At 34.6% G+C, this 24,362-nt stretch overlaps 5 protein-coding genes and 1 pseudogene across 5 annotated transcripts; all 6 read right to left on the minus strand.

Moving 5' to 3' along the window:
• Positions 1-394: 394 nt before the first annotated feature.
• Positions 395-1,919, minus strand: LOC139770165 (uncharacterized; annotated as a pseudogene).
• A 796-nt stretch (positions 1,920-2,715) lies between these two features.
• On the minus strand, positions 2,716-4,818 carry LOC139770341 (odorant receptor 4-like). The gene is made up of 5 exons (XM_071702250.1): positions 4,000-4,818; positions 3,691-3,790; positions 3,454-3,564; positions 3,176-3,331; positions 2,716-3,068 (listed from the first exon to the last, which is right to left on the minus strand). The coding sequence occupies exons 1-5, from the start codon at positions 4,776-4,778 to the stop codon at positions 3,018-3,020; spliced, it is 1,197 nt and encodes a 398-aa protein (XP_071558351.1). The 5' UTR covers positions 4,779-4,818; the 3' UTR covers positions 2,716-3,017.
• A 2,964-nt stretch (positions 4,819-7,782) lies between these two features.
• LOC139770351 (odorant receptor 10-like) lies at positions 7,783-10,106 on the minus strand. The gene is made up of 5 exons (XM_071702254.1): positions 9,073-10,106; positions 8,765-8,864; positions 8,527-8,637; positions 8,248-8,403; positions 7,783-8,140 (listed from the first exon to the last, which is right to left on the minus strand). The coding sequence occupies exons 1-5, from the start codon at positions 9,849-9,851 to the stop codon at positions 8,090-8,092; spliced, it is 1,197 nt and encodes a 398-aa protein (XP_071558355.1). The 5' UTR covers positions 9,852-10,106; the 3' UTR covers positions 7,783-8,089.
• Positions 10,107-12,405: 2,299 nt separating this feature from the next.
• Positions 12,406-14,644, minus strand: LOC139770363 (odorant receptor 33a-like). The gene is made up of 5 exons (XM_071702263.1): positions 13,769-14,644; positions 13,453-13,555; positions 13,215-13,325; positions 12,940-13,095; positions 12,406-12,831 (listed from the first exon to the last, which is right to left on the minus strand). Exons 1-5 carry the CDS (start codon positions 14,545-14,547, stop codon positions 12,781-12,783), a joined length of 1,200 nt encoding a protein of 399 aa, XP_071558364.1. The 5' UTR covers positions 14,548-14,644; the 3' UTR covers positions 12,406-12,780.
• Positions 14,645-16,808: 2,164 nt separating this feature from the next.
• Positions 16,809-19,233, minus strand: LOC139770371 (odorant receptor 10-like). The gene is made up of 5 exons (XM_071702275.1): positions 18,143-19,233; positions 17,834-17,933; positions 17,588-17,698; positions 17,312-17,467; positions 16,809-17,202 (listed from the first exon to the last, which is right to left on the minus strand). Exons 1-5 carry the CDS (start codon positions 18,919-18,921, stop codon positions 17,152-17,154), a joined length of 1,197 nt encoding a protein of 398 aa, XP_071558376.1. The 5' UTR covers positions 18,922-19,233; the 3' UTR covers positions 16,809-17,151.
• Positions 19,234-21,455: 2,222 nt separating this feature from the next.
• On the minus strand, positions 21,456-23,576 carry LOC139770173 (odorant receptor 10-like). Its single transcript, XM_071701944.1, has 4 exons — positions 22,798-23,576; positions 22,484-22,604; positions 22,240-22,350; positions 21,456-22,123 (listed from the first exon to the last, which is right to left on the minus strand). The coding sequence occupies exons 1-4, from the start codon at positions 23,574-23,576 to the stop codon at positions 21,884-21,886; spliced, it is 1,251 nt and encodes a 416-aa protein (XP_071558045.1). The 3' UTR covers positions 21,456-21,883.
• Between the last annotated feature and the right edge of the window lie 786 nt (positions 23,577-24,362).

Consider the following 24,362-nt stretch of genomic DNA (forward strand, 5'->3'; position numbering starts at 1 on the left):
AATTGTAACTTGCAATCATAATGTTGACTGTGTAGCTAACAATTTGATGATATCCTGCGAGAGCTCGTTTTAACTACGTAAATATGCATGTCGATCGTCACAGCAAGATCGCTAATATTTTTATAAAGCCACTTACTTGAATTAAATAATCGAATAATATATTCTGCAAAGTATCTTATTTTGTTTCAGAGAGAGAAGACACGCTATTAAATATTTGATAAATAAATATATTATAATATTTGTGAGAAACTTCATTATTATGCACAGCACATTCTCCGTGAGACTCGCGTTATTATCTAGTTGTTCTTACAGCACGTTCTAATACTTGAATGATTAACAAATTACATACTTTATTTGATAAACATCATATCGTTGTTTAATCGGCAACTGTGCGAAGTATATTGAAATACACAACTGCTGATTTGATCACCTAAATAATTAATAAATATTTATTTATTAAAGAATAATTCCTTTTAATTAGACACAGTAATATGTATCATACGAAGTCAATCATGTTTCAGACGTCGCAATGTTAAATATAATTATATATTTCGCTTACATCGCCAAATGTCTTTAAGGAAAGGACAATAAATTTACTCGCCGTAATCTTTGACGGAATATGCGATACAATTATTATCAGCACCATATCAGGCCTTCATATCTTCCCTTCGCTGGAAGACGATACCATTCTAGCATATTTGTTTTCCAAGCTACTTGGTCCGCCTAATAAATGTGTACGGAATTGCTTTCACTTATGTAAGGTTTCATTTCTATACGTTTAGAAACGCGATTGGAACGACAGGACATTAATATAATTGAAGTGTAATGCGATAAAGTTAAATAAACATACAGAATAAACTTACTGTAGCTGTAATATATATTCGCCGATATAGCGGAGAAGAAAAATATTAACCGTGTCGGAAGCTAGGGCAACGAGAAAGGTACATACATTCGCGGTATTTCCGCCTTGCCACTCCTGCGTGTTCAACATGCGCTCAGCATTTAGATTCCCCGCGACAAATTATCGATAAATGAATGTTGTAACGTATTGCGGTAATATAATAGTCAGAAAAGAGTTCTTATTCACCGCGCGCGCGACACGACTTGAACGTTCTGCTTACCATCAAGATACAGTATCCCACGAAACACATCATTATGGTATTTCCTAATATTTTAAACAAACTACTCTTTTGCAGAACGGAAATACATGTGCAACATTGAATTGATCGTGTTGTTATCGTGTATAATGACTTTTCCCCGCGATAACGGCACGATCGTGTGATAAGAGAGACCGGCGGAATACAGGAAGGCACTGCAAATTGTCCCTCGCGCTCGACACCGCGATGAACTTCCAGTCATCTTTTATGTGCCTCAAGCAACTCCTGATCTCGTCCTCGTAGGCAATCAAAGCACCGTACTTGGCGAGCGCGGGTGAACGAGTAGACCGTAGGTGCGATCATCTTCAATTTGGTACGCGGTTCTTCCTCGCTGATGAATACGCAGTACAGCATACTGCACTGAAAAAAGGTTTTAGTTATAATAACCAAGGCTTGGTGAAATAGCTTCAACTAAAGGGTTTAGTGATTATGACGAAATAATTTGGTTAATGTTAACAAATTTGGTTAACATTAACCAAATATTTTGTCATAATCACTAAACCCTTATTTGAAGCTATTTCACCAAGCCTTGGCTATTATAACCAAAACCTTTTTTCAGTGTGGGGATGCCCTCGAAGCAAACGAGAGTGCAGCAAATGATTGTCAGAAGGATTTTACAGATCATTTCAAAAACGGATATAGGTCTCTGTCGAGCAGAGGCCAAATGCCGAGTATTCGTAGAAGAAAATTACTTTGCTTGGTAACGTATTCTACATCTTGCTCGTAATCTTTATTTGGATGTTTCTCTAAAAGGAGGTTCATTGTGAAACTATAGGGAGTTTAATGACACGTTCTCTCTCGCGATGAAAAGTAAGAAGATATTGATAATATTTTGCGACGCTTTCGTGCTCGTAAGCCGCAAGTTCGATCGCTGCTGATCGTTACGCGCTTGAAATCGACCATCTCACGCATGCGAAAACCGCTATGTGCACGTGCGCCTTTTGCATCAATTTTTCACGTCATGATGACTTGACAATGGTAAGAAGAAACTTCGAAATGATCGCTGTATGTGCTGTAGCCTTCCTGGTTAGAACTTGAACCTGAACGCGAGGGTTGACTTTCTAGAAAATAAAAAGTTATACGGTAGAAAATAAGATTTGAGGCAAACCTCGCATACCGATCATATTTCTCAGGAAATGTTATCTTCTATACAGCAGGAAGTCAGCGTATAGAGTACCTAATGTTTAGTATGTAATGAAATAACATTCTTTTCTTTTACTTTCGCGTTTGTCAATGATGCAAGTTAAAAATAAATTAATAATGTTAACGTATAATTAATTTGTCTACGCCATTTCTCTCTTTAATGGATTATACATCATAACGGTTGTGTTTTACTTATTATTATTACTTACTTACTTACAATTTTTAAATGAATCCCGTAATATATTTTAATTTTTAATTTTGATACTTTTATTCCTTATACACATTTATTTTATGAATGAAAAATAAATCAGTAAGTCAAAAGTTATTCAACGAGGTTTGTATATGATAATAAACATGCAAATGTATTCAATTTTTTATTTGGAACGGAGATATTTAAAGAAGAAAAATATTCTTTCTATATTATTACTTCTGATTTATAATTACAGATTTTTATTCCTCTACTGTTTTTTTTCTACATAATTACGATTAGCTTAAACCCTTAAACAACATGGTATGATTATCACAAAAGGTCAAAGGGATGAAATTATTGATGAGGGGAGTAGGGTGTTCACAGGTTTCATGGTAGCCTACATTTTCCGCAGGGATCTAGAGACTAACTATGCAAAATTTGGTCCAGATCAAAGAGTTTAGGAGTCAACAGGGAATGTGCACACAGACATTCTAGTTTATTTTTACATTACGATTAATTCCAAAAATTTACTCAACTGATCGAAGAAGATTTAAATATGTAACAGACATCCTAACAATCTAAAATAAATGCATACGTAGTTATTAATTGTTCTTCCTTCCCGTAAGAACTTCTTCGTTACTAGTTTTACTAGTAGATAATTTAAAGAAATATTTATGTTACTTACACTGCTGAATGTTCTGAGAGATAGATCAATGAAATTTCCTGCTTTAAGTTTTAATGGAGTTATAGAAATGGCTATGAGTAAAATCAGTGATCGCGCTTTCGTATCCGGAAGATGATGCCATTCCAAAGTACATGCTGTTAATGCGACTTTGTCTCCCTAATTTTTATTAATTAATTACAATCGTCAGCAATGCGAACGAAAAAAAAATAACGTTCCGCTAATATTCCGCTTCATTACGGTTATTGTGTGTCTCTGACGGTGAATAACGAGCAACATACCTGATCGATGACTTGCTCGCCCATGTAGCAATATATAAATACGTTGAAACAGAGCATTATTAGCGCAATAAAAAATGCGACCAGTCGAACAATATTATGATTTTCCCATTCCTGTAAATATAACAATCTTATGAATTTTTTTATAGAACGTAACACCACAACGCGGAGACTTTGTCACATCACGTTTATCAAAATTTGTATTTTCCTTAAAACTGATCGTTACATATTTCTGCGCACCATGATCACGTAATATCCTACGAGGCATAGCATGAAAGTAGACCCCAGGACTTCTATTAAACTCGGATACTGAATAGTACTCTGCACCAATTGTAAGAAACTAAAATGTATGGCGAGAAAATTATGAAAATCGTGTTTAACAAAAATTATTAGTTGCTAATCCAATATTTCTTCGATAATTGATGACACGTTACCCATTTTGCGTAGAACCTATCGCGTATTAAGCTCTGACATAGTCTCTAGTGAAGTTAGAATTATATTAAAGAATCAGCGAATGGACCTCATTATTGTACGCAAGAAAGAACTCACTTCCTTGTTTTAATTTGATGCTCTACGACAGTGGCCAACTTCTTATTCAAGTACTCCGGTCGACTCTCATTCACGAAATCATTCATTAACGTCACTAGTATGTCCGACTGCACGCAAAAGTGCATCGCGCAAATGGTCACGAAACTAAAGGTTGCCACCGTAATCGTGTACTTTATAAATCCCCCAATAAATTCTATGAAAAACATGATTTCGTAAGTGGGACTACGCTGCACGTCAAATATAATGGGATCGGCCGGGCACGGCAATATTCTGATTGTGATATTTTGAGGAGTAACGATCTTCCCGATTGCCAACGGCATGATCGTTCGGACAGCCAGACCTGTCAGGTATGCAAATAGCGCGCACGTCACAATCAGACGTTTTCCAGTTCTGACTTTGTCTATCATCGAGATGCGATCGCTTGGATTGACGACGTCTCGCCAGTCTTCATCAATCAGAATTAGACAGTTTCGTACTTGATTCTTGTGAAGCAGCACGTAACTGTATTTGATTAGGCCTATTATCGAGTATAGCAAGCAACTCATGACTTTCAGCCTCAATCGAACGTCCGTCAGTACGACGAACATATAAAGGAAAGTCGGGATCATCTCGCACATGATAAAAGCGATACACACAAAGGCCAACGTAATTGTCTCTATCAGTTCCAGATGAAGGGAATTTGTGCGCGCAAATGGCCATATGCCTAACATGCGAAAGAAGAAGCGACTCATCGCGAAAGCGTTTTTTATGTCGTATTCGTAATACTTGTTAGCAATCATCTTGAAAGGTGGATATTTTACAATTTCTTATACGAAGACTTTCCACTTTATAGTATCACGATATCATATAGTACGAAAACACTTCTGTAATACCCGATATTGATACGATACGTGTCTGATCGTCACTGACCGCAACGGCGTACAGTATCCTTTGTTGGGTACAAACGTAATTCATAATTCACGCGCGCCTGCGTTTCGAGGGGAATGAAAAGCCACGTCAAGCAGATGGCTAATGTACGTATGGAGAAACTTTCCAGGAGATTGCGTGTAGATCTATTTATGATTTTTTCCTCATGGAAAGGAACAAAAAGTTTTTTTCCTGGAAGCTAGGATAGAGTTGACGTTTCGTAAAGGAAACTTATAATAACAGTATTAAGCAGAACGCAGTTGTTGACTTCGTAGAGTCTTCGTAGAAAAGTAACCGTACTTATTACGCGACTATTTCTAACAATATTGTTTGTTGGTTATTGTGAATATATCTTTGGTTAAAATGTACAGTGCATTTAGACAATAAGATCGAGTTACGGTGCTTCGTATAGAATAATATTTGATCGCGTGCCATGCTAGTGCTTTGGAGTTTTCAGTACCGCGTGCGAGATATAGGCTTCCAAGTGCGATAATGACTTCAAAGCAAAATAGAAAAATGTTTATTGCACAGCTCATTTATATCATATAATACTGAAGTGCTGTTTGATACTTAGGACAAGAAAAGTTATGCAATTAATAATTTATTCAATAAAGAATATATTGGAGCTAAGTCTACGTCGTATTATGCCTATTGTATCTAATTTCTTTATACATGTTTATGTCTTTTCAAGCATATTGTAATGTTACCGATGCAATTAGTTTAGCTAGTTACAAAAAACGAACATTGACTGACAATTCATGTGTTCTGATACACCATACGATATTTCAATCTGCTTGTATTGCGCGTATTGCATTCGCACGCAAAAGTTAAAGCAGCAATGTTTTCGTATATACGTGATTGATAGATATGAAATTATATGCTTGGTTGTATTTTAATATCGATTTAATATCGACTGGATGCTTTTGTTTATCTTGCAGTAAAATAAAAATACGGATTATATAGAGAGAGATAAAATAGTAACTGCATAACTTAATTAATGATTAAACTGCTTTAAAATTTTAATATATGTATAGTTAAACCGCAATAAGAAACATATTTTACACACTTTTTTATATCAAAGAAATATATCAAAATCAAAAATATATTTAAGTGTACTATGTACGTACGTTATACTAAACTTTGTTACCATTGTGTGATGAGTTCGTAGTCGTAGCTTCAAGATAAAGAAGGACATAAAGCAGAAACGTTCAGTCAGCTTCATTTATGTAGAAGTATGTTAAAATATATAACATCTGTCTTCACGACCTAGAAAACAAGCATAAAATATCTCACAGTTAAACTATCTTTATTGCTTATCCCCGCAGAGTTTGCAAGTCGTTTTTATAAGGAACGTTACCCAAACCTTTACACTACTACCCTTTCTCCTCTCACTTTAACCCTTTTGGACCAACGGCTTAACGTCTCTTTCCGAAAGACGGAGCCCAGTTTGCTCCGCACAAGAGCCTATCTTGCACGGAGGGGCGCAGCTTCGGAAAAACACTCCATGTTTACATGGCTCTAGTGGACTCGAACCTGGTTCCTCAGATTACGAGTCTGGCGCTCTACCACTAGACCACACTGCCGCCCTAAAATATCTCACAATTATTTTCTTATTATTTTATCATTATTTTTCAAACATATCATACCGCACTTATTCGGTATGATATTAAGGAAAAATGTGTATATTTCGCGTTCTGATTCCAACGGACATTCAATCGATTACAGTTCGAATCATGTTAAAATATGTTTCGGATGTTTTAAGGATTTCAAATATGTCTTATGTATAATATTTTATATTATAATAAATAGTAGTTTCAGTTACTCGTGACGTAAATTTATTTAATTTGAGAATTATGTAAGTTTAAGCGTGCGTTGGAATAAATAATCATAAATTACATGAAAAATGCAAACAATTCTCCAAGTTATTAAAACAAAAGTTTTCATGTTTTATAGTTATCTAATAAATATATACTTACTTAATTTAAAAAAAAACTCCATTTATGGTCTTAGATTAAATCTTGGTAGCTTGGATCTTGGTTGATTGATCGTATATCATACGGTCGTGTTTCACTTATTATTATTATTTACTTACTTTTACATCTATTAAATAAATCTTGAAATATATTTATATCTGGATATTTTTATTATTTTGTATATGCGCGTTCTTTAGATGAATAAAAAATAAATCAGTAAATCAGAAATTATACGACAAGGTTTGTAGGGGAAAGTGGGCAAAGTGGGCACTTGCAATAAATTAAAAAAACTAGCGCTTAAAACAAAGAAATTTTTATTTTTATTATTTTAGACATTCTAATAGAAGTTCTGAATGCAATTATTACAACTTTATAATAAATACATAAAAATTTATTGCAAGTGCTCACTTTGCCCCCACATGCCCACTTTGCCCCACTCTCCACTATCTATTATTATAAGTACCTGACGTCTGTATGTATGTATGTCTCTCTGACCGCGAACTACTCATTCGTTAGTGGACCGAATTTTTACCAAAAGTATATGAAGTAGGGATAAAATTTTCCGGGGAGTGCCATAAAGTGTATAGTTTTTTGTTATCAATTTTCTGGAAACCGGTTTTTCTAATTTTTCTAACTTTTCAAGAAATAATTAACCGAATTTCAAAGAATTATATATGAAACGGTTGTGTGTTACTTATTATTATTACTTACTTGCTTAGAATTTTTAAATGAATCCCGTAATATATTTTAATCTGGATACTTTTATTCCTCATACACATTTATTTTATGAATAAAAAATAAATCAGTAAATTAAAAGTTATACAACGAGGTTTGTATATGATAATAAACATGCAAATGTATTCAATTTTTTATTTGGAACGGAGATATTTAAAGAAGAAAAATATTCTTTCTATATTATTACTTCTGATTTATAATTACAGACTTTTATTCTCCTACTGTTTTTTTCTACATAATTACGATTGGCTTAAACCCTTAAACAACACGGTATGATTATTACAAAAGGTCAAAGGGATGAAATTATCGATGAGGGGAGTAGGGTGTTTACATGTTTCATGGTAGCCTACATTTTCCGCAGGAATCTAGAGATTAACTATGCAAAATGTGGTCCAGATCAAAGAGTTTAAGGGTCAACAGGGAATGTGCACACAGACATTCTAGTTTATTTTTACATTACGATTAATTCCAAAAATTTACTCAACCGATCGAAGAAGATTTAAATATGTAAGAGACATCCTAACAATCTAAAATAAATGCATACGTAGTTATTAATTGTTCTTCCTTCCCGTAAGAACTTTTTTGTTACTAGTTTTACTAGTAGATAATTTAAAGAAGTATTTATGTTACTTACACTGCTGAATGTTCTAAGAGATAGATCAATGACATTTCCTGCTTTCAGTTTTAATGGAGTTACAGAAATGGCTATGAGTAAAATCAATGATCGCGCTTTTGTATCCGGAAGATGATGCCATTCCAAAGTACATGCTGTTAATGCGACTTTCTCTCCCTAATTTTTATTAATTAATTACAAGCGTCAGCAATGCGAACGAAAAAAAAAATAACGTTCCGCTAATATTCCACTTTATTACGGTTATTGTGTGTCTCCGACGGTGAATAACGAGCAACATACCTGATCGATGACTTGATCGCCCATGTAGCAATATATAAATACGTTGAAACCGAACATTATTAGCGCAATAAAAAATGCGACCAGTCGAAAAATATTATGATTTTCCCATTCCTGTAAATACAACAATCTTATGAATTTTTTTATAGAACGCAACACCACAACGCGGAGTACTTTGTCACATCACGTTTATCAAAATTTGTATTTTCCTTAAAACTGATCGTTACATATTTCTACGCACCATGATCACGTAATATCCTACGAGGCATAGCATGAAAGTAGACCCCAGGACTTCTATTAAACTCGGATACTGAATGGTACTCTGCACCAATTGTAAGAATCTAAAATGTATGGCGAGAAAATTATGAAAATCATGTTTAACAAAAATTATTAATTGCCAATCCAATATTTCTTCGAAATTGATGACACGTTACCCATTTTGCGTAGAACCTATCGCGTATTAAGCTCTGACATAGTCTCTAGTGAAGTTAGAATTATATTAAAGAATCAGCGAATGGACCTCATTATTGTACGCAAGAAAGAACTCACTTCCTTATTTTAATTTGATGCTCTACGACAGTGGCCAACTTCTTATTCAAGTACTCCGGTCGACTCTCATTCACGAAATCATTCATTAACGTCACTAGTATGTCCGACTGCACGCAAAAGTGCATCGCGCAAATGGTCACGAAACCAAAGGTTGCCACCGTAATCGTGTACTTTATAAATCCCCCAACAAATTCTATGAATAACATGATTTCGTAAGTGGGACTACGCTGCACGTCAAATATAATGGGATCGGCCGGGCATGGCAATGTTCTGATTGTGATATTTTGAGGAGTAACGATCTTCCCGATTGCCAACGGCATGATCATTCGGAACACCAGACAGAACAGATATACAAATAGCGCGCACGTCACAGTCAGACGTTTTCCAGTTCTGACTTTATCGATCATCGAGATGCGATCGCTTGGATTGACGACGTCTCGCCAGTCTTCATCAATCAGAATTAGACAGTTTCGTACTTGATTCTTGTGAAGCAGCACGTAACTGTATTTGATTAGGCCTATTATCGAGTATACCAAGCAACTCATGACTTTCAGCCTCAATCGAACGTCCGTCAGTATGACGAACATATAGAGCACAATCGGGATCGTCTCGCACATGATAAAAGCGATACACACAAAGGCCAACGTAACTGTCTCTATCAGCTCCAGATGAATGGAATTCGTGCGCGCGAATGGCCATATGCCTACTATGCGAGAGAAGAAGCGATTCATCGCGAAAGCGTTCTCTATGTCGTGTTCGTAATACTTGTTAGCAAACATCTTGAAAGGTGGATTTTTACAATTTCTTATACGAAGACTTTCCACTTTATAGTATCATATGATACCATGTAGTATGGAAACACTTCTGTAATACTCGATATTGATGCGATACGTGTCTGATCGTCACTGACCGCAACAGCGTACAGTATCCTTTGTTGTGTACAAACGTAATTCATAATTCACGCGCGCCTGCGTTTCGAGGGGAATGAAAAGCCACGTCAAGCAGATGGCTAATGTATGTATGGAGAAACTTTCGAGGAGATTGCGTGCAGATCTATTTATGATTTTTTCCTCATGGAAAGGAACAAAAAGTTTTTTTCCTGAAAGCTAGGAAAGAGTTGACGTTTCGTAAAGGAAACTTATAATGACAGTATAAGCAGAACGCAGTTCTTGACTTCGTAGAGTCTTCGTAGAAAAAGGAGAAAAACCGTACTTATTACGCGACTATTTCTAACAATATTGTTTGTTGGTTATGTCATTGTGAATATATCTTTGGTTAAAATGTTATACAGTGCATTTAGATATTTTAGATAATAAGATTCGAGTTATGGTGCTGATGCGTGTAGAATAATATTTGATCGCGTGCCATGCTAATGCTTTTTTGCGAAAATGATTTTGAAGCAAAATAGAAAAATGCTTATTGCACAGCTGATTTGTATCATATAATACTGAAGCTGCTTGATACTTTAGGAAAAGTTTTAATGATATTGTAAATACATCCTTCGGTTTCGTTGTCTCTGTGTCCGGCCGATCGATACGGAACGGCCGGTAGTTGAAATTGAAGATTGTTATTCGTTGCCAGGACGGTGCGAAATCAACGAGTCGCCTTTGAGCTTTGAGTGTTTGAGTTTTGAGTTTTCTCCGAGCTTTCGTTGACGTTTGTCGTCTCCCGAGCGTCACCGCGTTTGACGATCTAATTCGTGTTACAGAAGTGTTCTCTGCGTTCTTTGTTGTGTGTTCTATTAAACCTTCTTAACTTACAACCCGAGTTCTTTATTTCCGCTAGTGCGCGAGTGCCGAGTCCGTGCCGAAGGCGTAACAATATATTCAATCAAGAATATATTTAGACTAAAACCACGACGTATTATGCCTATCACGTCTAATTTTTTTTCGCATGTTAAAGCCTTTTCAAACATATTGCAATGTTACCGATGCAATTAGTTTAGCTAGTTACAGAGAACATTGACTGACAATTCATATGTGTTCTGATACATCATACGATATTTCAATCTGCTCGCGTATTGCATTCGCACGCAAAAGTTAAAGCAGCAATGTTTTCGTATATACGTGATTGATAGATATGAAATTATATGCTTGGTTGTATTTTAATATTGATTTAATATCGACTGGATGCTTTTGTTTATCTTGCAATAAAATAAAAATACGGATTATATACAGAGATAAAATAGTAACTGCATAACTTAATTAATGATTGAACTGCTTTGAAATTTTAATATATGTATAGTTAAACCGCACTAAGAAATATATTTTACAAACTTTTTTATATCAAAGAAATATATCAAAATCAAAAATATATTTAAGTGTACTATGTATGTACGTTATACACTAAACTTTGTTACCATTGTGATGAGTTCGTAGTCGTAGCTTCAAGCTAACGAAGAGATAAAGCAGAAACGTTCCATCAGTTCCATTTATGTAGAAGTATGTTAAAATATATAACATCTGTCTTCACGACCTAGAAAACAAGCATAAAATATCTCACAGTTATTTTCTTATTATTTTATCATGATTTTTTAAACATATCATACCGCACTTATTCGGTATGATATTAAGGAAAAATGTGTATATTTCACGTTCTGATTCCAACGAACATTCAATCGATTATAGTTTGAATCATGTTAAAATATGCCTCGGATGTTTTAAGGATTTCAAATATGTCTTATGTATAATATTTTATATTATAATAAAAAGTAGATTCAGTTATACTCGTGACGTAATTTTATTAAATTTAAGAATTATATAAGTTTAAGCGTGCGTTGGAATGAATAATAATAAATTACATGAAAAATGCAAACAATTTTCCAAGTTATTAAAACGAAAAGTTTTCATGTTTTATAGTTATCTAATAAATATTTACTTACCTAATTAAAGAAAAAAACTCCATTTACGGTCTTAGATTAAATCTTGGTAGCTTGGATCTTGGATCTTGGTTGATTGATCGTATATCATACGGTCGTGTTTCACTTATTATTAATATATACTTACTTTTACATCTTTTAAATAAATCTTGAAATATATTTATGTCTGGATATTTTTATCATTTTGTATATGCGCGTTTTTTAGATGAATAAAAAATAAATCAGTAAATCAGAAATTATACAAGATTTGTAGGGGTGAGTGGGACAAAGTGGGCACTTGCAATAAATTTAAAAAACTAGCGCTTAAAACAAAGTAATTTTAATTTTTATTATTTCATACATTCTAATAGAAGTTCTAAATGCAATTATTACAACTTTATAATAAATACATAAAAATTTATTGCAAGTGCTCACTTTACCCCCACATGCCCACTTTGCCCCATTCTCCCCTACATGATTATAAACATTTGCAAATGTATTTTAATTTTTTATTTGAAACGGAAATATTTAGAAGAAGAAAAACATTCTTTTTATATCACAACTTCTGATTTATAATTACAGATTTTTATTCTTATTGTTTTATCTATATAATTACGATTAGCTTAATTGCTACTTGGCATTGCTCGGGATCATTACAAAGTGTCAAACGGATGAAATTATTTGTGAGGGAGGTAAATTGTTTATAGGTTTCATGGTAGCCTACATTTTCCGTAGAAGTCTAGAGAGTAACTGTGCAAAATTTAGTCGAGATCGGTCAAAAGATTTTGGAGTTAACAAGGAACATACAGACAGATATTTTAGTTTATACATTAACGATTAATTCTTAAAATTTACTCAACTGATCGAAGAAGATTTAAATATGTAACGGACATCCTAATAATCTAAAATAAATGCATACGCAATTATTAATTGCCCTTCCTTCCCGTATGAACTTCTATGTTACTAGTTTTACTAGTAGATAAGTTTAAAAAAATATTTATGTCACTTACACTGCCGAATGTTCTGAGAGATAGATCAATGAAATTTCCTGCTTTAAGTTTTAATGGAGTTATAGAAATTACTATAAGTAAAATCAATAATCGCGCTTTTGTATCCGGAAGATGATGCCATTCCAGGGTACATGCTGTTAACGCGACTTTGTCTCCCTAATTTTTATTAATTAATTACAAGCGTCAGCAACGAACGAAAAAAAATAACGTTCCGTTAATATTCCGCTTCATTACGGTTATTGTGTGTCTCCGACGGTGAATAACGAGCAACATACCTGATCGATGACTTGCTCGCCCATGTAGCAATATATAAATACGTTGAAACAGAGCATTATTAGCGCAATGAAATATGCGCACAGTCGAAGAATATTATGATTTTCCCATTCCTGTAAATAAAACAGTCTAATTAATTTTTTTATAGAACGCAACATCATAACGCGGAGTACTTTGTCATATCACGTTTATCAAAATTTGTATTTTCCTTAAAACTGATTGTTACATATTTCTGCGCACCATAATCACGTGATAATATCCTACGAGGCATAGCATGAAAGTAGACCCCAGGACTTCTATTAAACTCGGATACTGAATGGCACTCTGCACCAATTGTAAGAAACTAAAATGTATGGCGAGAAAACTATGAAAGTCGTGTTTAACAAAAATTATTAATTGCTAATCCAATATTTCTTCGATAATTGATGGCACGTTACCCATTTTGCGTAGAACCTATCGCGTATTAAGCTCTGACATAGTTTCTAGTAAAGTTAGAATTACATTGTGTGAAGAATCAGCGAACGGACCTCATCATTGTACGCAAGAAAAAACTCACTTCCTTATTTTAATTTGATGCTCTACGACAGTGGCCAACTTCTTATTCAAGTTTTCCGGTCGATTCTCATTCACAAAATCATTCATTAACGTCACTAGTATGTCCGACTGCACGCAAAAGTGCATCGCGCAAATGGTCACAAAACTAAAGGTTGCCACCGTAATCGTGTACTTTATAAATCCCCCAATAAATTCTATGAAAAACATGATTTCATAATTGGGACTACGCTGCACGTCAAATATAATGGGATCGGCCGGGCATGGCAATATTCTGATTGTGATATTTTGAGGAGTAACGATCTTCCCGATTGCAAACGGCATGATCGTTCGGACAGCCAGACCTGTCAGGTATGCAAATAACGCGCACGTCACAATCAGACGTTTTCCTGTTCTGACATTGTCGATCATCGAGATGCGATCGCTTGGATTGACGACGTCTCGCCAGTCTTCATCAATCAGAATTAGACAGTTTCGTACTTGATTCTTGTGAAGCAGCACGTAACCGTATTTGATTAGGCCTATTATCGAGTATACCAAGCAACCCATGACTTTCAGCCTCAATCGAACGTCCGTCAGTATGACGAACATATAAAGCAAAGTCGGGATCATCTCGCACACGATAAAAGCGATACACACAAAGGCCAACGTAATTGTCTCTAACAGTTCCAGATGAAGGGAATTTGTGCGCGCAAATGGCCATATGCCTAACATGCGAAAGAAGAAGCGACTCATCGCGAAAGCGTTCTCTATGTCGTGTTCGTAATACTTGTTGGCAAACATCTTGAGAGGTGGATATTTTACAATTTCTTATACGAATACTTTCCACTTTATAGTATCACGATATCATATAGTACGAAAACACTTCTGTAATACCCGATATTGATACGATACGTGTCTGATCGTCACTGACCGCAACGGCGTACAGTATCCTTTGTTGTGTACAAACGTAATTCATAATTCACGCGCGCCTGCGTTTCGAGGGGAATGAAAAGCCACGTCAAGCAGATGGTTAATGTATGTATGGAGAAACTTTCGAGGAGATTGCGTGCAGATCTATTTATGATTTTTTCCTCATGGAAAGGAACAAAAAGTTTTTTTCCTGGAAGCTAGGATAGAGTTGACGTTTCGTAAAGAAAACTTATAATAACAGTATTAAGCAGAACGCAGTTGTTGACTTCGTAGAGTCTTCGTAGAAAAGTAACCGTACTTATTACGCGACTATTTCTAACAATATTGTTTGTTGGTTATTGTGAATATATCTTTGGTTAAAATGTACAGTGCATTTAGACAATAAGATCGAGTTACGGTGCTTCGTATAGAATAATATTTGATCGCGTGCCATGCTAGTGCTTTGGAGTTTTCAGTACCGGGTGCAAGATATAGCCTGCCAAGTGCGATAATGACTTCGAAGCAAAATAGAAAAATGTTTATTGCACAGCTCATTTATATTATATAATACTGAAGTGCTGTTTGATACTTAGGACAAGAAAAGTTATGCAATTAATAATTTATTCAATAAAGAATATATTGGAGCTAAGTCTACGTCGTATTATGCCTATCGCATCTAATTTCTTTATACATGTTTATGTCTTTTCAAGCATATTGTAATGTTACCGATGCAATTAGTTTAACTAGTTACAAAAACGAACATTGACTGACAATTCATGTGTTCTGATACATCATACGATATTTCAATCTGCTCGTATTGCGCGTATTATATTCGCACGCAGAAGTTAAAGCAGCAATGTTTTCGTATATAGGTACGTGATTGATAGATATGAAATTATATGCTTGGTTGTATTTTAATATCGATTTAATATCGACTGGATGCTTTTGTTTATCTTGCAATAAAATAAAAATACGGATTATATAGAGAGATAAAATAGTAACTGCATAACTTAATTAATGATTAAACTGCTTTGAAATTTTAGTATATGTATAGTTAAACCGCAATAAGAAACATATTTTACACACTTTTTTATATCAAAGAAATATATCAAAATCAACAATATATTTAAGTGTACTATGTACGTACGTTATACTAAACTTTGTTACCATTGTGTGATGAGTTCGTAGTCGTAGCTTCAAGATAAAGAAGGACATAAAGCAGAAACGTTCAGTCAGCTTCATTTATGTAGAAGTATGTTAAAATATATAACAGCTGTCTTCACGACCTAGAAAACAAGCATAAAATATCTCGCAGTTATTTTTTTATTATATTATCATAGTTTTTCAAACATATCATATCGCACTTATTCGGTATGATATTAAGGAAAAATGTGTATATTTCACGTTCTGATTCCAACGGACATTCAATCGATTATAGTTCGAATCATGTTAAAATATGCCTCGGATGTTTTAAGGATTTCAAATATGTTTTATGTATAATATTTTATAATATAATAAATAGTAGTTTCAGTTACTCGTGACGTAATTTTATTAAATTTAAGAATTATATAAGTTTAAGCGTGCGTTGAAATAAATAATCATAAATTACATGAAAAATGCAAACAATTCTCCAAGTTATTAAAATAAAAAGTTTTCATGTTTTATAGTTATCTAATAAATATTTACTTACCTAATTAAAAAAAACTCCATTTACGGTCTTAGATTAAATCTTGGTAGCCTGGATCTTGGTTGATTGATCGTATATCATACGATCGTGTTTCACTTATTATTATTATTTACTTACTCTTATATCTTTTAAATAAATCTTGAAATATATTTATATCTAGATATTTTTATCATTTTGTATATGCGCGTTCATTAGATGAATAAAAAATAAATCAGAAAATCGGAAATTATACGACAAGGTTTGTAGGGGAGAGTGGGCAAAGTGTGTACTTGCAATAAATTAAAAAAACTAGCGCTTAAAACAAAGAAATTTTTATTTTTATTATTTTAGACATTCTAATAGAAGTTCTGAATGCAATTATTACAACTTTATAATAAATACATGAAAATTTATTGCAAGTGCTCACTTTGCCCCCACATGTCCACTTTGCCCCACTCTCCCCTATATAATTATAAACATGTGCAAATGTATTTTAATTTTTTATTTGAGATATTTAGAAGAAGAAAAATATTCTTTTTATATCACAACTTCTGATTTATAATTACAGATTTTTATTCTTATTGTATTATCTGTATAATTACGGTTAGCTTAAACTACTTGGCATTGCTCGGGATTATTACGAAGTGTCAAACGAATGAAATTATTTGTGAGGGAGGTAAAGTGTTCACAGGTTTCATAGTAGTCTACATTTTTCGCAGAAGTCTAAAGAGTAACTGTGCAAAATTTAGTCCAGATCGGTCAAAGGATTTAGGAGTTAACAAGGAACAGACAGATATTCTAGTTTATACATTACGATTAATTCTTAAAATTCACTCAACTGATCGAAGAAGATTTAAATATGTAACGGACATCCTAATGATCTAAAATAAATGCATACGCAGTTATTAATTGCCCTTTCTTTCCGTAAGAACTTCTATGTCACTTAGTTTTACTAGTAGATAAGTTTAAAGAAACTTTTATGTCACTTACACTGCCGAATGTTCTGAGAGATAGATCAATGAAATTTCCTGCTTTAAGTTTTAATGGAGTTATAGAAATGACTATAAGTAAAATCAATGATCGCGCTTTTGTATCCGGAAGATGATGCCAGTCCAGGGTACATGCTGTTAATGCGACTTTCTCTCCCTAATTTTTATTAATTAATTATAAGCGTCAGTAATGCGAACGAAAAAAAATAACATTGCGCTAATATACCGCTTCATTACGGTTATTCACTTCTCCGACGGAGAATAACCGGCAACATACCTGATCGATGACTTGCTCACCCATGTAGCAATATATAAATATGTTGAAACAAAGCATTACTAGCGCAATAATAAATGAGACCAGCCGAACAATATTATGATTTTCCCATTCCTGTAAATTGAACAATCTTATTAATTTTTTTTTATACAACGTGACACCACAACGCAGAGAGTACCCTGCCATGTCACGTTGATCTAAATTTATATTTTCCTTAAAACTCAGTGTTACGTAAATTTTTCTGCGCACCATAATCACGTAATACCCTACGAGGCATAGCATGGAAGTAGACCCCAGGACTTCTGTTAAACTTGGATACTGAGTGGCACTCTGCACCACTTGTAAGAAACTAAAATGCACGACGAGAAAACTATGAAAATCGTTTTTAACAAAAGTTATCAGTTGCTAATTCAATATCTTTTCGATAATCGATGACACGTTACCCATTTTCCGTAGAACCTATCACGTATTAAGCTCTGACATAGTCTCTAGTGAAGTTAGAATTACATTAAAGAATCAGCGAACGGACCTCATCATTGTACGCAAGAAAAAACTCACTTCCTTATTTTAATTTGATGCTCTACGACAGTGGCCAACTTCTTATTCAAGTTTTCCGGTCGACTCTCATTCACGAAATCATTCATTAACGTCACGAGTATCTCCGACTGCACGCAAAAGTGCATCCCGCAAATGGTCACGAAACTAAAGGTTGCCATCACAATCGTGTACTTCAAAAATCCTGAGACACTTTGCAAGAAATATACGATTTCGTAAGTGGGACTACGCTGCACGTCAAGTATAACGAGATGGGCCGGGCACGGCAATGGTCTGATTGTGATATTTTGAGGAGTAACGATCTTCCCCAGTGACAACGGCATGACTATTCGGAAAGTCAGACCGGTCAGGTATGCAAATAGCGCGCATATCAAAATCAGACGTTTTCCAGTTCTGACTCTGTCGATCATCGCGATGCGATCGCTTGGATTGACGACGTTTCGCCAGTCTTCGTCGACCAGCATTAGACAGTTTCGTACTTGATTCTTGTAAATTAGCAGGTAGCCGTATTTGATTAGTCCTACCATCGAGTATACCACGCAGCCCGTGAATTTCAGCCTCAAATGAAAGTCCGTCAGTATTAGGAACATATAGAGCAGAGTCGAGATCGTCTCCCACACGATAAGGCCGATACACAGAAAAGTCAACGTAACTGTCTCTATCAGCTCCAAATAAATGGAATTCGTGCGCGCGAATGGCCATATGCCTAACAGGCGAAAGAAGAAGCGACTCATCGCGAAAGCGTTTTTTATGTCGTATTCGTAATTCTTGTTAGCAACCATCTTGAAAGGTGGATTTTTACAATTTCTTATACGAAGACTTTCCACTTTATAGTATCATGATACCATGTAGTATGGAAACACTTCTGTAATACTCGATATTGATGCGATACGTGTCTGATCGTCACTGACCGCAACAGCGTACAGTATCCTTTGTTGTGTGCAAACGTAATTCATAATTCACGCGCGCCTGCGTTTCGAGGGGAATGAAAAGCCACGTCAAGCAGATGGCTAATGTATGTATGGAGAAACTTTCGAGGAGATTGCGTGCAGATCTATTTATGATTTTTTCCTCATGGGAAGGAACAAAAAGTTTTTTTTCCTGGAAGCTAGGAAAGAGTTGACGTTTCGTAAAGGAAACTTATAATAACAGTATAAGCAGAACGCAGTTCTTGACTTCGTAGAGTCTTCGTAGAAAAAGGAGAAAAACCGTACTTATTACGCGACTATTTCTAACAATATTGTTTGTTGGTTATGCCATTGTGAATATATCTTTGGTTAAAATGTTATACAATGCATTTAGATATTTTAGATAATGAGATTCGAGTTACGGTGCTGATTCGTGTAGAATAATATTTGATCGCGTGCCATGCTAATGCTTTTTTGCGAAAATGATTTCGAAGCTAAATAAAAAAATGCTTATTGCACAACTCATTTGTATCATATAATACTGAAGCTGCTTGATACTTTAGGAAAAGTTTTAATGATATTGTTACATCTTTCGGTTTCGTCGTCTCTGTGTCCGGCCGATCGATACGAAACGGCCGGTAGTTGAAATTGAAGATCGTTATTCGTTGCCAGGACGGTGCGAAATCAACGAGTCGCCTTTGAGCTTTGAGTGTTTGAGTTTTGAGTTTTCTCCGAGCTTTCGTTGACGTTTGACGTCTCGCGAGCATCACCGGGTTTGACGAGCTAATTCGTGTTACAGAAGTGTTCTCTGCGTTCTTTGTTGTGTGTTCTATTAAACCTTCTTAACTTGCAACCCGAGTTCTTTATTTCCGCGAGTGCGCGAGTGCCGAGTCGATGCCGAAGGCGTAACAATATATTCAATCAAGAATATATTGAGAGTAAAACCACGTCGTATTATGCCTATCACGTCTAATTTTTTTTCGCATGTTAATGTTTTTTCAAGCATATTGCAATGTTACCGATACAACTAGCTTGGCTAGTTACGAAGAACGAACATTGACTGACAATTCATGTGTTCTGGTTACATCATACGATACTTCAATCTGCGTATTGCAATTGCACGCAAAAGTTAACGGGTATAAAGCAGCAATGTTTTCGTATATACGTGATTGATAAATGTGAAATTATGTATGTTCGGTTATATCTTAACATCGACTGGATGCTTTTGTTCATCTTACAATGAAATGAAAATACAGATTATGTAGAGAGATAAAATAGTAACTGCATAACTTAATTAATGATTAAACTGCTTTCTATTTTAATATAAAAATTTTAATATATAGTTAAACCGCACTAAGGAACACAAAATTTTTATACACATTTTTTTATATAAAAGAATTATATCAAATCAAATATATATTTATCTATAGAGGAAAGTGCCCTATTATGAGACAGGATCCTAATATGAGATATGTTAAGCTAAAAGGCCCTATATAGGCCCTATCTGTTGATCCCACCATGAAAAAACCCCGCCATCTCATATTAGGATCCTATCTCATAATAGGGCACTTTCCTCTACTATGTATGTACATTATACCAAACTTTGTTACCATTATGATGATTTTGTGGTCGTAGTTTCAAGATAAAGAAGGAGATAAAGCCGAAACGTTCAGTCAGTTCCATTTATGTAGAAGTACAATATGTATGTTAAAATATATAACAGCTGTTTTCATGACCTAGAAAACAAGAATAATATCTCACAGTTATTTTTTTATTATTTTATCATAATTTTTTAAACATATCATACCGCACTTATTCGGTATGATATTAAGGAAAAATGTGTATATCTCACGTTCTGATTTCAACGGACATTTAATCGATTATTTATTATAGTGCGAATCATGTTAAAATAAGCATCGGATGTTTTAAGGATTTCAAATATGTCTTATGTATAATATTTTATATTATAATAAATGGTAGATTCAGTTACTTGTGACATAATTTGATCAAATTTAAGAATTATGTAAGTTTGAGCGTGCGTTGGAATAATCATAAATTACATAAAAAGTGTAAACAATTCTCCTAGTTAGTAAAACGAAAAGCCTTCATGTTTTATAGTTATCTAATAAATATTTACTTACCTAAATAAAGAAAATAATCTCCATTTACGGTCTGGATTAAATCTTGGTAGCTTGGATCTTGGTCAATTGATTGTATATCATACGATCGTGTTTCACTTATTATTATTATTTACTTACTCTTATATCTTTTTAATAAATCTTGAAATATATTTATGTCTGGATATTTTTATCATTTTGTATATGCGCGTTCATTAAATGAATGAAAAATAAATCAGTAAGTCAAGAATTATATAACGAGATTTGTATATGATTATAAACATTTGCAAATGTATTTTAATTTTTTATTTAAAACGGAGATATTTAAACAAGAAAAATATTATTTTTATATTACTACTTCTGATTTATAATTACAGATTTTTATTCTTATTGTTCTATCTATATAATTACGATTAGCTTAAATTACTTGGCATTGCTCGGGATTATTACGAAGTCTCAAAGGGTATGAAATTATTTGTGAGGAAGGTAGGGTGTTTAGAGGTTTCATGGTAGCCTACATTTTCCGCAGAGGTCTAGAGAGTAACTGTGCAAAATTTAGTCCAGATCGGTCAAAGGATTTAGGAGTTAACAAGGAACATACAGACAGATATTCTAGTTTATACATTACGGTTAATTTTTAAAATTTACTCAACTGATCGAAGAAGATTTAAATATGTAACGGACAGCCTAACGATCTAAAATAAATGCATACGTAATTATTAATTATTTTTCTTTTCCGAAAGAATTTTTATGTTATTAGTTTTACCAGTAGATAAGTTTAAAAGAATATTTATGTCACTTACATTGCCAAATGTTCTGAGCGACAGGTCAATGATATTTCCCGCTTTAAGTCTTAATGGAGTTATAGAAATGATTATGAGTAAAATCAATGATCGCGCTTTTGCATCCGGAAGATGATGCCATTCCAAGGTACATGCTGTTAATGCGACTTTGTTTCCCTAATTTTTATTAATTAATTACAAGCGTCAGTAATGCGAACGAAAATAACATTCCGCTAATATACCGCTTCATTACGGTTATTCACTTCTTCGACGGAGAATAACCGGCAACATACCTGATCGATGACTTGCTCGCCCATGTAGCAATATATAAATATGTTGAAACAGAGCATTGTTAGCGCAAGGATAAATGAGCACAGTCCAACAATATTATGATTTTCCCATTCCTGTAAATTGAACAATCTTATTAATTTTTTTTTATGCAACGTGACACCACAACGCAGAGTACTCTGCCATGTCACGTTTATCTAAACTTATATTTTCCTTGAAACTTATCGTTACGTAAATATTTCTGCGCACCATGATCACGTAATATCCTACGAGGCATAGCATGAAAGTAGACCCCAGGACTTCTATTAAACTTGGATACTGAGTGATACTCTGCACCAATTGTAAAAAACTAAAATGCATGACGAGAAAACTATGAAAATCGTTTTTAACAAAAATTATTAGTTGTTAATTCAAAATTTTTTACGATAATCGATGACACGTTACCCCATTTTGCGTGGAACCTATCGCGTATTAAAGCTCTGACATAGTCTCTAGTGAAGTTAGAATTACATTAAAGAATCTGCGAATAGACCCCTCATCATTGTACGCAAGAAAGAACTCACTTTCTTATTTTAATTTGATGCTCCACGATGGTGGCCAACTTCTTGTTCAAGTTTTCCGGCCGACTCTCATTCACGAAATCATTCATTAACGTCACGAGTATATCCGACTGCACGCAAAAGTGCATCGCGCAAAGTGTCACGAAACTAAAGGTTGCCACCATAATCGTGTACTTTATAAATCCCGTGCAAAATTGTATGAAATATACGATTTCGTAAACGGGACTACGCTGAACGTCAAATATAACGAGATGGGCCGGGCACGGCAATGGTCTGATTGTGACATTCTGAGGGGTAACGATCTTCCCCATTGACAACGGCATGATCATTCGGTAACCCAGACCGGTAAGATATGCAAATAGTGCGCACATCACAATCAGACGTTTGCCAGTTCTGACTTTGTCGATCATCGCGATGCGATCGCTTGGATTGACGACGTTTCGCCAGTCTTCGTCGATCAGCATTAGACAGTTTCGTACTTGATTCTTGTAAAACAGCACGTAACCGTATTTGATTATTCCCACTATCGAGTATATCATCGCGCCCGTGACTTTCAGCCGCAAACGAACGTCCGTCAGTATTATGAACATATAGAGCACAGTCGGGATCGTCTCGCACAAAATAAGACCGATACACAGAAAAGCCAACGTAACTGTCTCTATCAGCTCCAGACAAATGGAATTCGTGCGCGCGAATGGCCATATGCCTATTATGCGAGAGAAGAAGCGATTCATCGCGAAAGCGTTCTCTATGTCGTGTTCGTAATACTTGTTGGCAAACATCTTGAGAGGCGGATTGATTTTACAATTTTTTATACGAAATCTTTTCACTTTAAGATATGATGATACTGTGTATAGCATGGAAACGCTTCTGCACGATACTGAGACGAAACGTTTCTATTCACCATTGATCGCAACAGCGTACACTGACGTACGGCATCCTGCACTGGATACAAACGTAATTTATAATTCACGTGCGCCTGCGTTTCGAAGGGACTGAAAAGCCACGTCAAGCAGATGGCTTATGTATGTATATGGAGAAACTTTCGAAGTTGCGTGCAGATCTGTTTTTCTCCTGGAAGCTAGGAAAGAGTTAACGTTTTGTAAAGAAAACTTATAACAGCAGTATAAGCAAAACGTAGTTTTTGACTTGGCAGAGTATCCGTGGAAAAGTAACTGTTCATATCACTATATCCCAAACAATATTGTTTGTTGATTATATTATTGTGATCATTTAGTTGATTGAAAAGTACTGTGCATTTAGATAATAAGATTCGAGTTACGGTGTTCCGTATCGAATAATATTTGATCGCGTGCCATGCTTTGGAGATTTCAGTAACACGTGAGGTGGACTTTTGAAGCAAAATAGAATAATGCTTATTGCGTAGCTCATTTATATTATATGATACTGAAGTGCAGCTTAATACTTTATGCTAAGAAAAGGTATGCAATCAATATAATATAAGGATATATTTAAACCAAGATCACATCGTATTATGCCTATCGCGTCTAAATTTTTTTTTCGTATGTTTATGTCTTTTCAAGCATATTGCAATGTTACCGATACAA

The sequence above is a fragment of the Temnothorax nylanderi genome, unplaced genomic scaffold (genome assembly GCF_030848795.1).
Source record: "Temnothorax nylanderi isolate EJ_2023f unplaced genomic scaffold, tnyl_v1.0 TNYL_tig0003_pilon, whole genome shotgun sequence".
Taxonomy (NCBI): domain Eukaryota; kingdom Metazoa; phylum Arthropoda; class Insecta; order Hymenoptera; family Formicidae; genus Temnothorax; species Temnothorax nylanderi.

Bases quoted from the DNA above. Each gene is read 5' to 3' on its own strand.
- LOC139770341 (XM_071702250.1), bottom strand. From the start codon at position 4,778: ATGATTGCTAACAAGTATTACGAATACGACATAAAAAACGCTTTCGCG. The intron at 3,791-3,999 runs GTGAGTTCTTTC...CATACATTTTAG, and splicing joins CATCAAATTAAAACAAGGAA to TTTCTTACAATTGGTGCAGA. The intron at 3,069-3,175 runs GTAAGTAACATA...CATTTATTTTAG, and splicing joins CTCTCAGAACATTCAGCAGT to ATTGTTAGGATGTCTGTTAC.
- LOC139770351 (XM_071702254.1), bottom strand. From the start codon at position 9,851: ATGTTTGCTAACAAGTATTACGAACACGACATAGAGAACGCTTTCGCG. The intron at 8,638-8,764 runs GTGCGTAGAAAT...TTGTATTTACAG, and splicing joins TAGGATATTACGTGATCATG to GAATGGGAAAATCATAATAT. The intron at 8,141-8,247 runs GTAAGTAACATA...CATTTATTTTAG, and splicing joins CTCTTAGAACATTCAGCAGT to ATTGTTAGGATGTCTCTTAC.
- LOC139770363 (XM_071702263.1), bottom strand. From the start codon at position 14,547: ATGTTTGCCAACAAGTATTACGAACACGACATAGAGAACGCTTTCGCG. The intron at 13,556-13,768 runs GTGAGTTTTTTC...CATACATTTTAG, and splicing joins CATCAAATTAAAATAAGGAA to TTTCTTACAATTGGTGCAGA. The intron at 13,326-13,452 runs GTGCGCAGAAAT...TTTTATTTACAG, and splicing joins GATATTATCACGTGATTATG to GAATGGGAAAATCATAATAT.
- LOC139770371 (XM_071702275.1), bottom strand. From the start codon at position 18,921: ATGGTTGCTAACAAGAATTACGAATACGACATAAAAAACGCTTTCGCG. The intron at 17,934-18,142 runs GTGAGTTTTTTC...CGTGCATTTTAG, and splicing joins CATCAAATTAAAATAAGGAA to TTTCTTACAAGTGGTGCAGA. The intron at 17,203-17,311 runs GTAAGTGACATA...CATTTATTTTAG, and splicing joins CTCTCAGAACATTCGGCAGT to ATCATTAGGATGTCCGTTAC.
- LOC139770173 (XM_071701944.1), bottom strand. From the start codon at position 23,576: ATGTTTGCCAACAAGTATTACGAACACGACATAGAGAACGCTTTCGCG. The intron at 22,351-22,483 runs GTGCGCAGAAAT...TTCAATTTACAG, and splicing joins TAGGATATTACGTGATCATG to GAATGGGAAAATCATAATAT. The intron at 22,124-22,239 runs GTATGTTGCCGG...AATAAAAATTAG, and splicing joins GCGAGCAAGTCATCGATCAG to GGAAACAAAGTCGCATTAAC.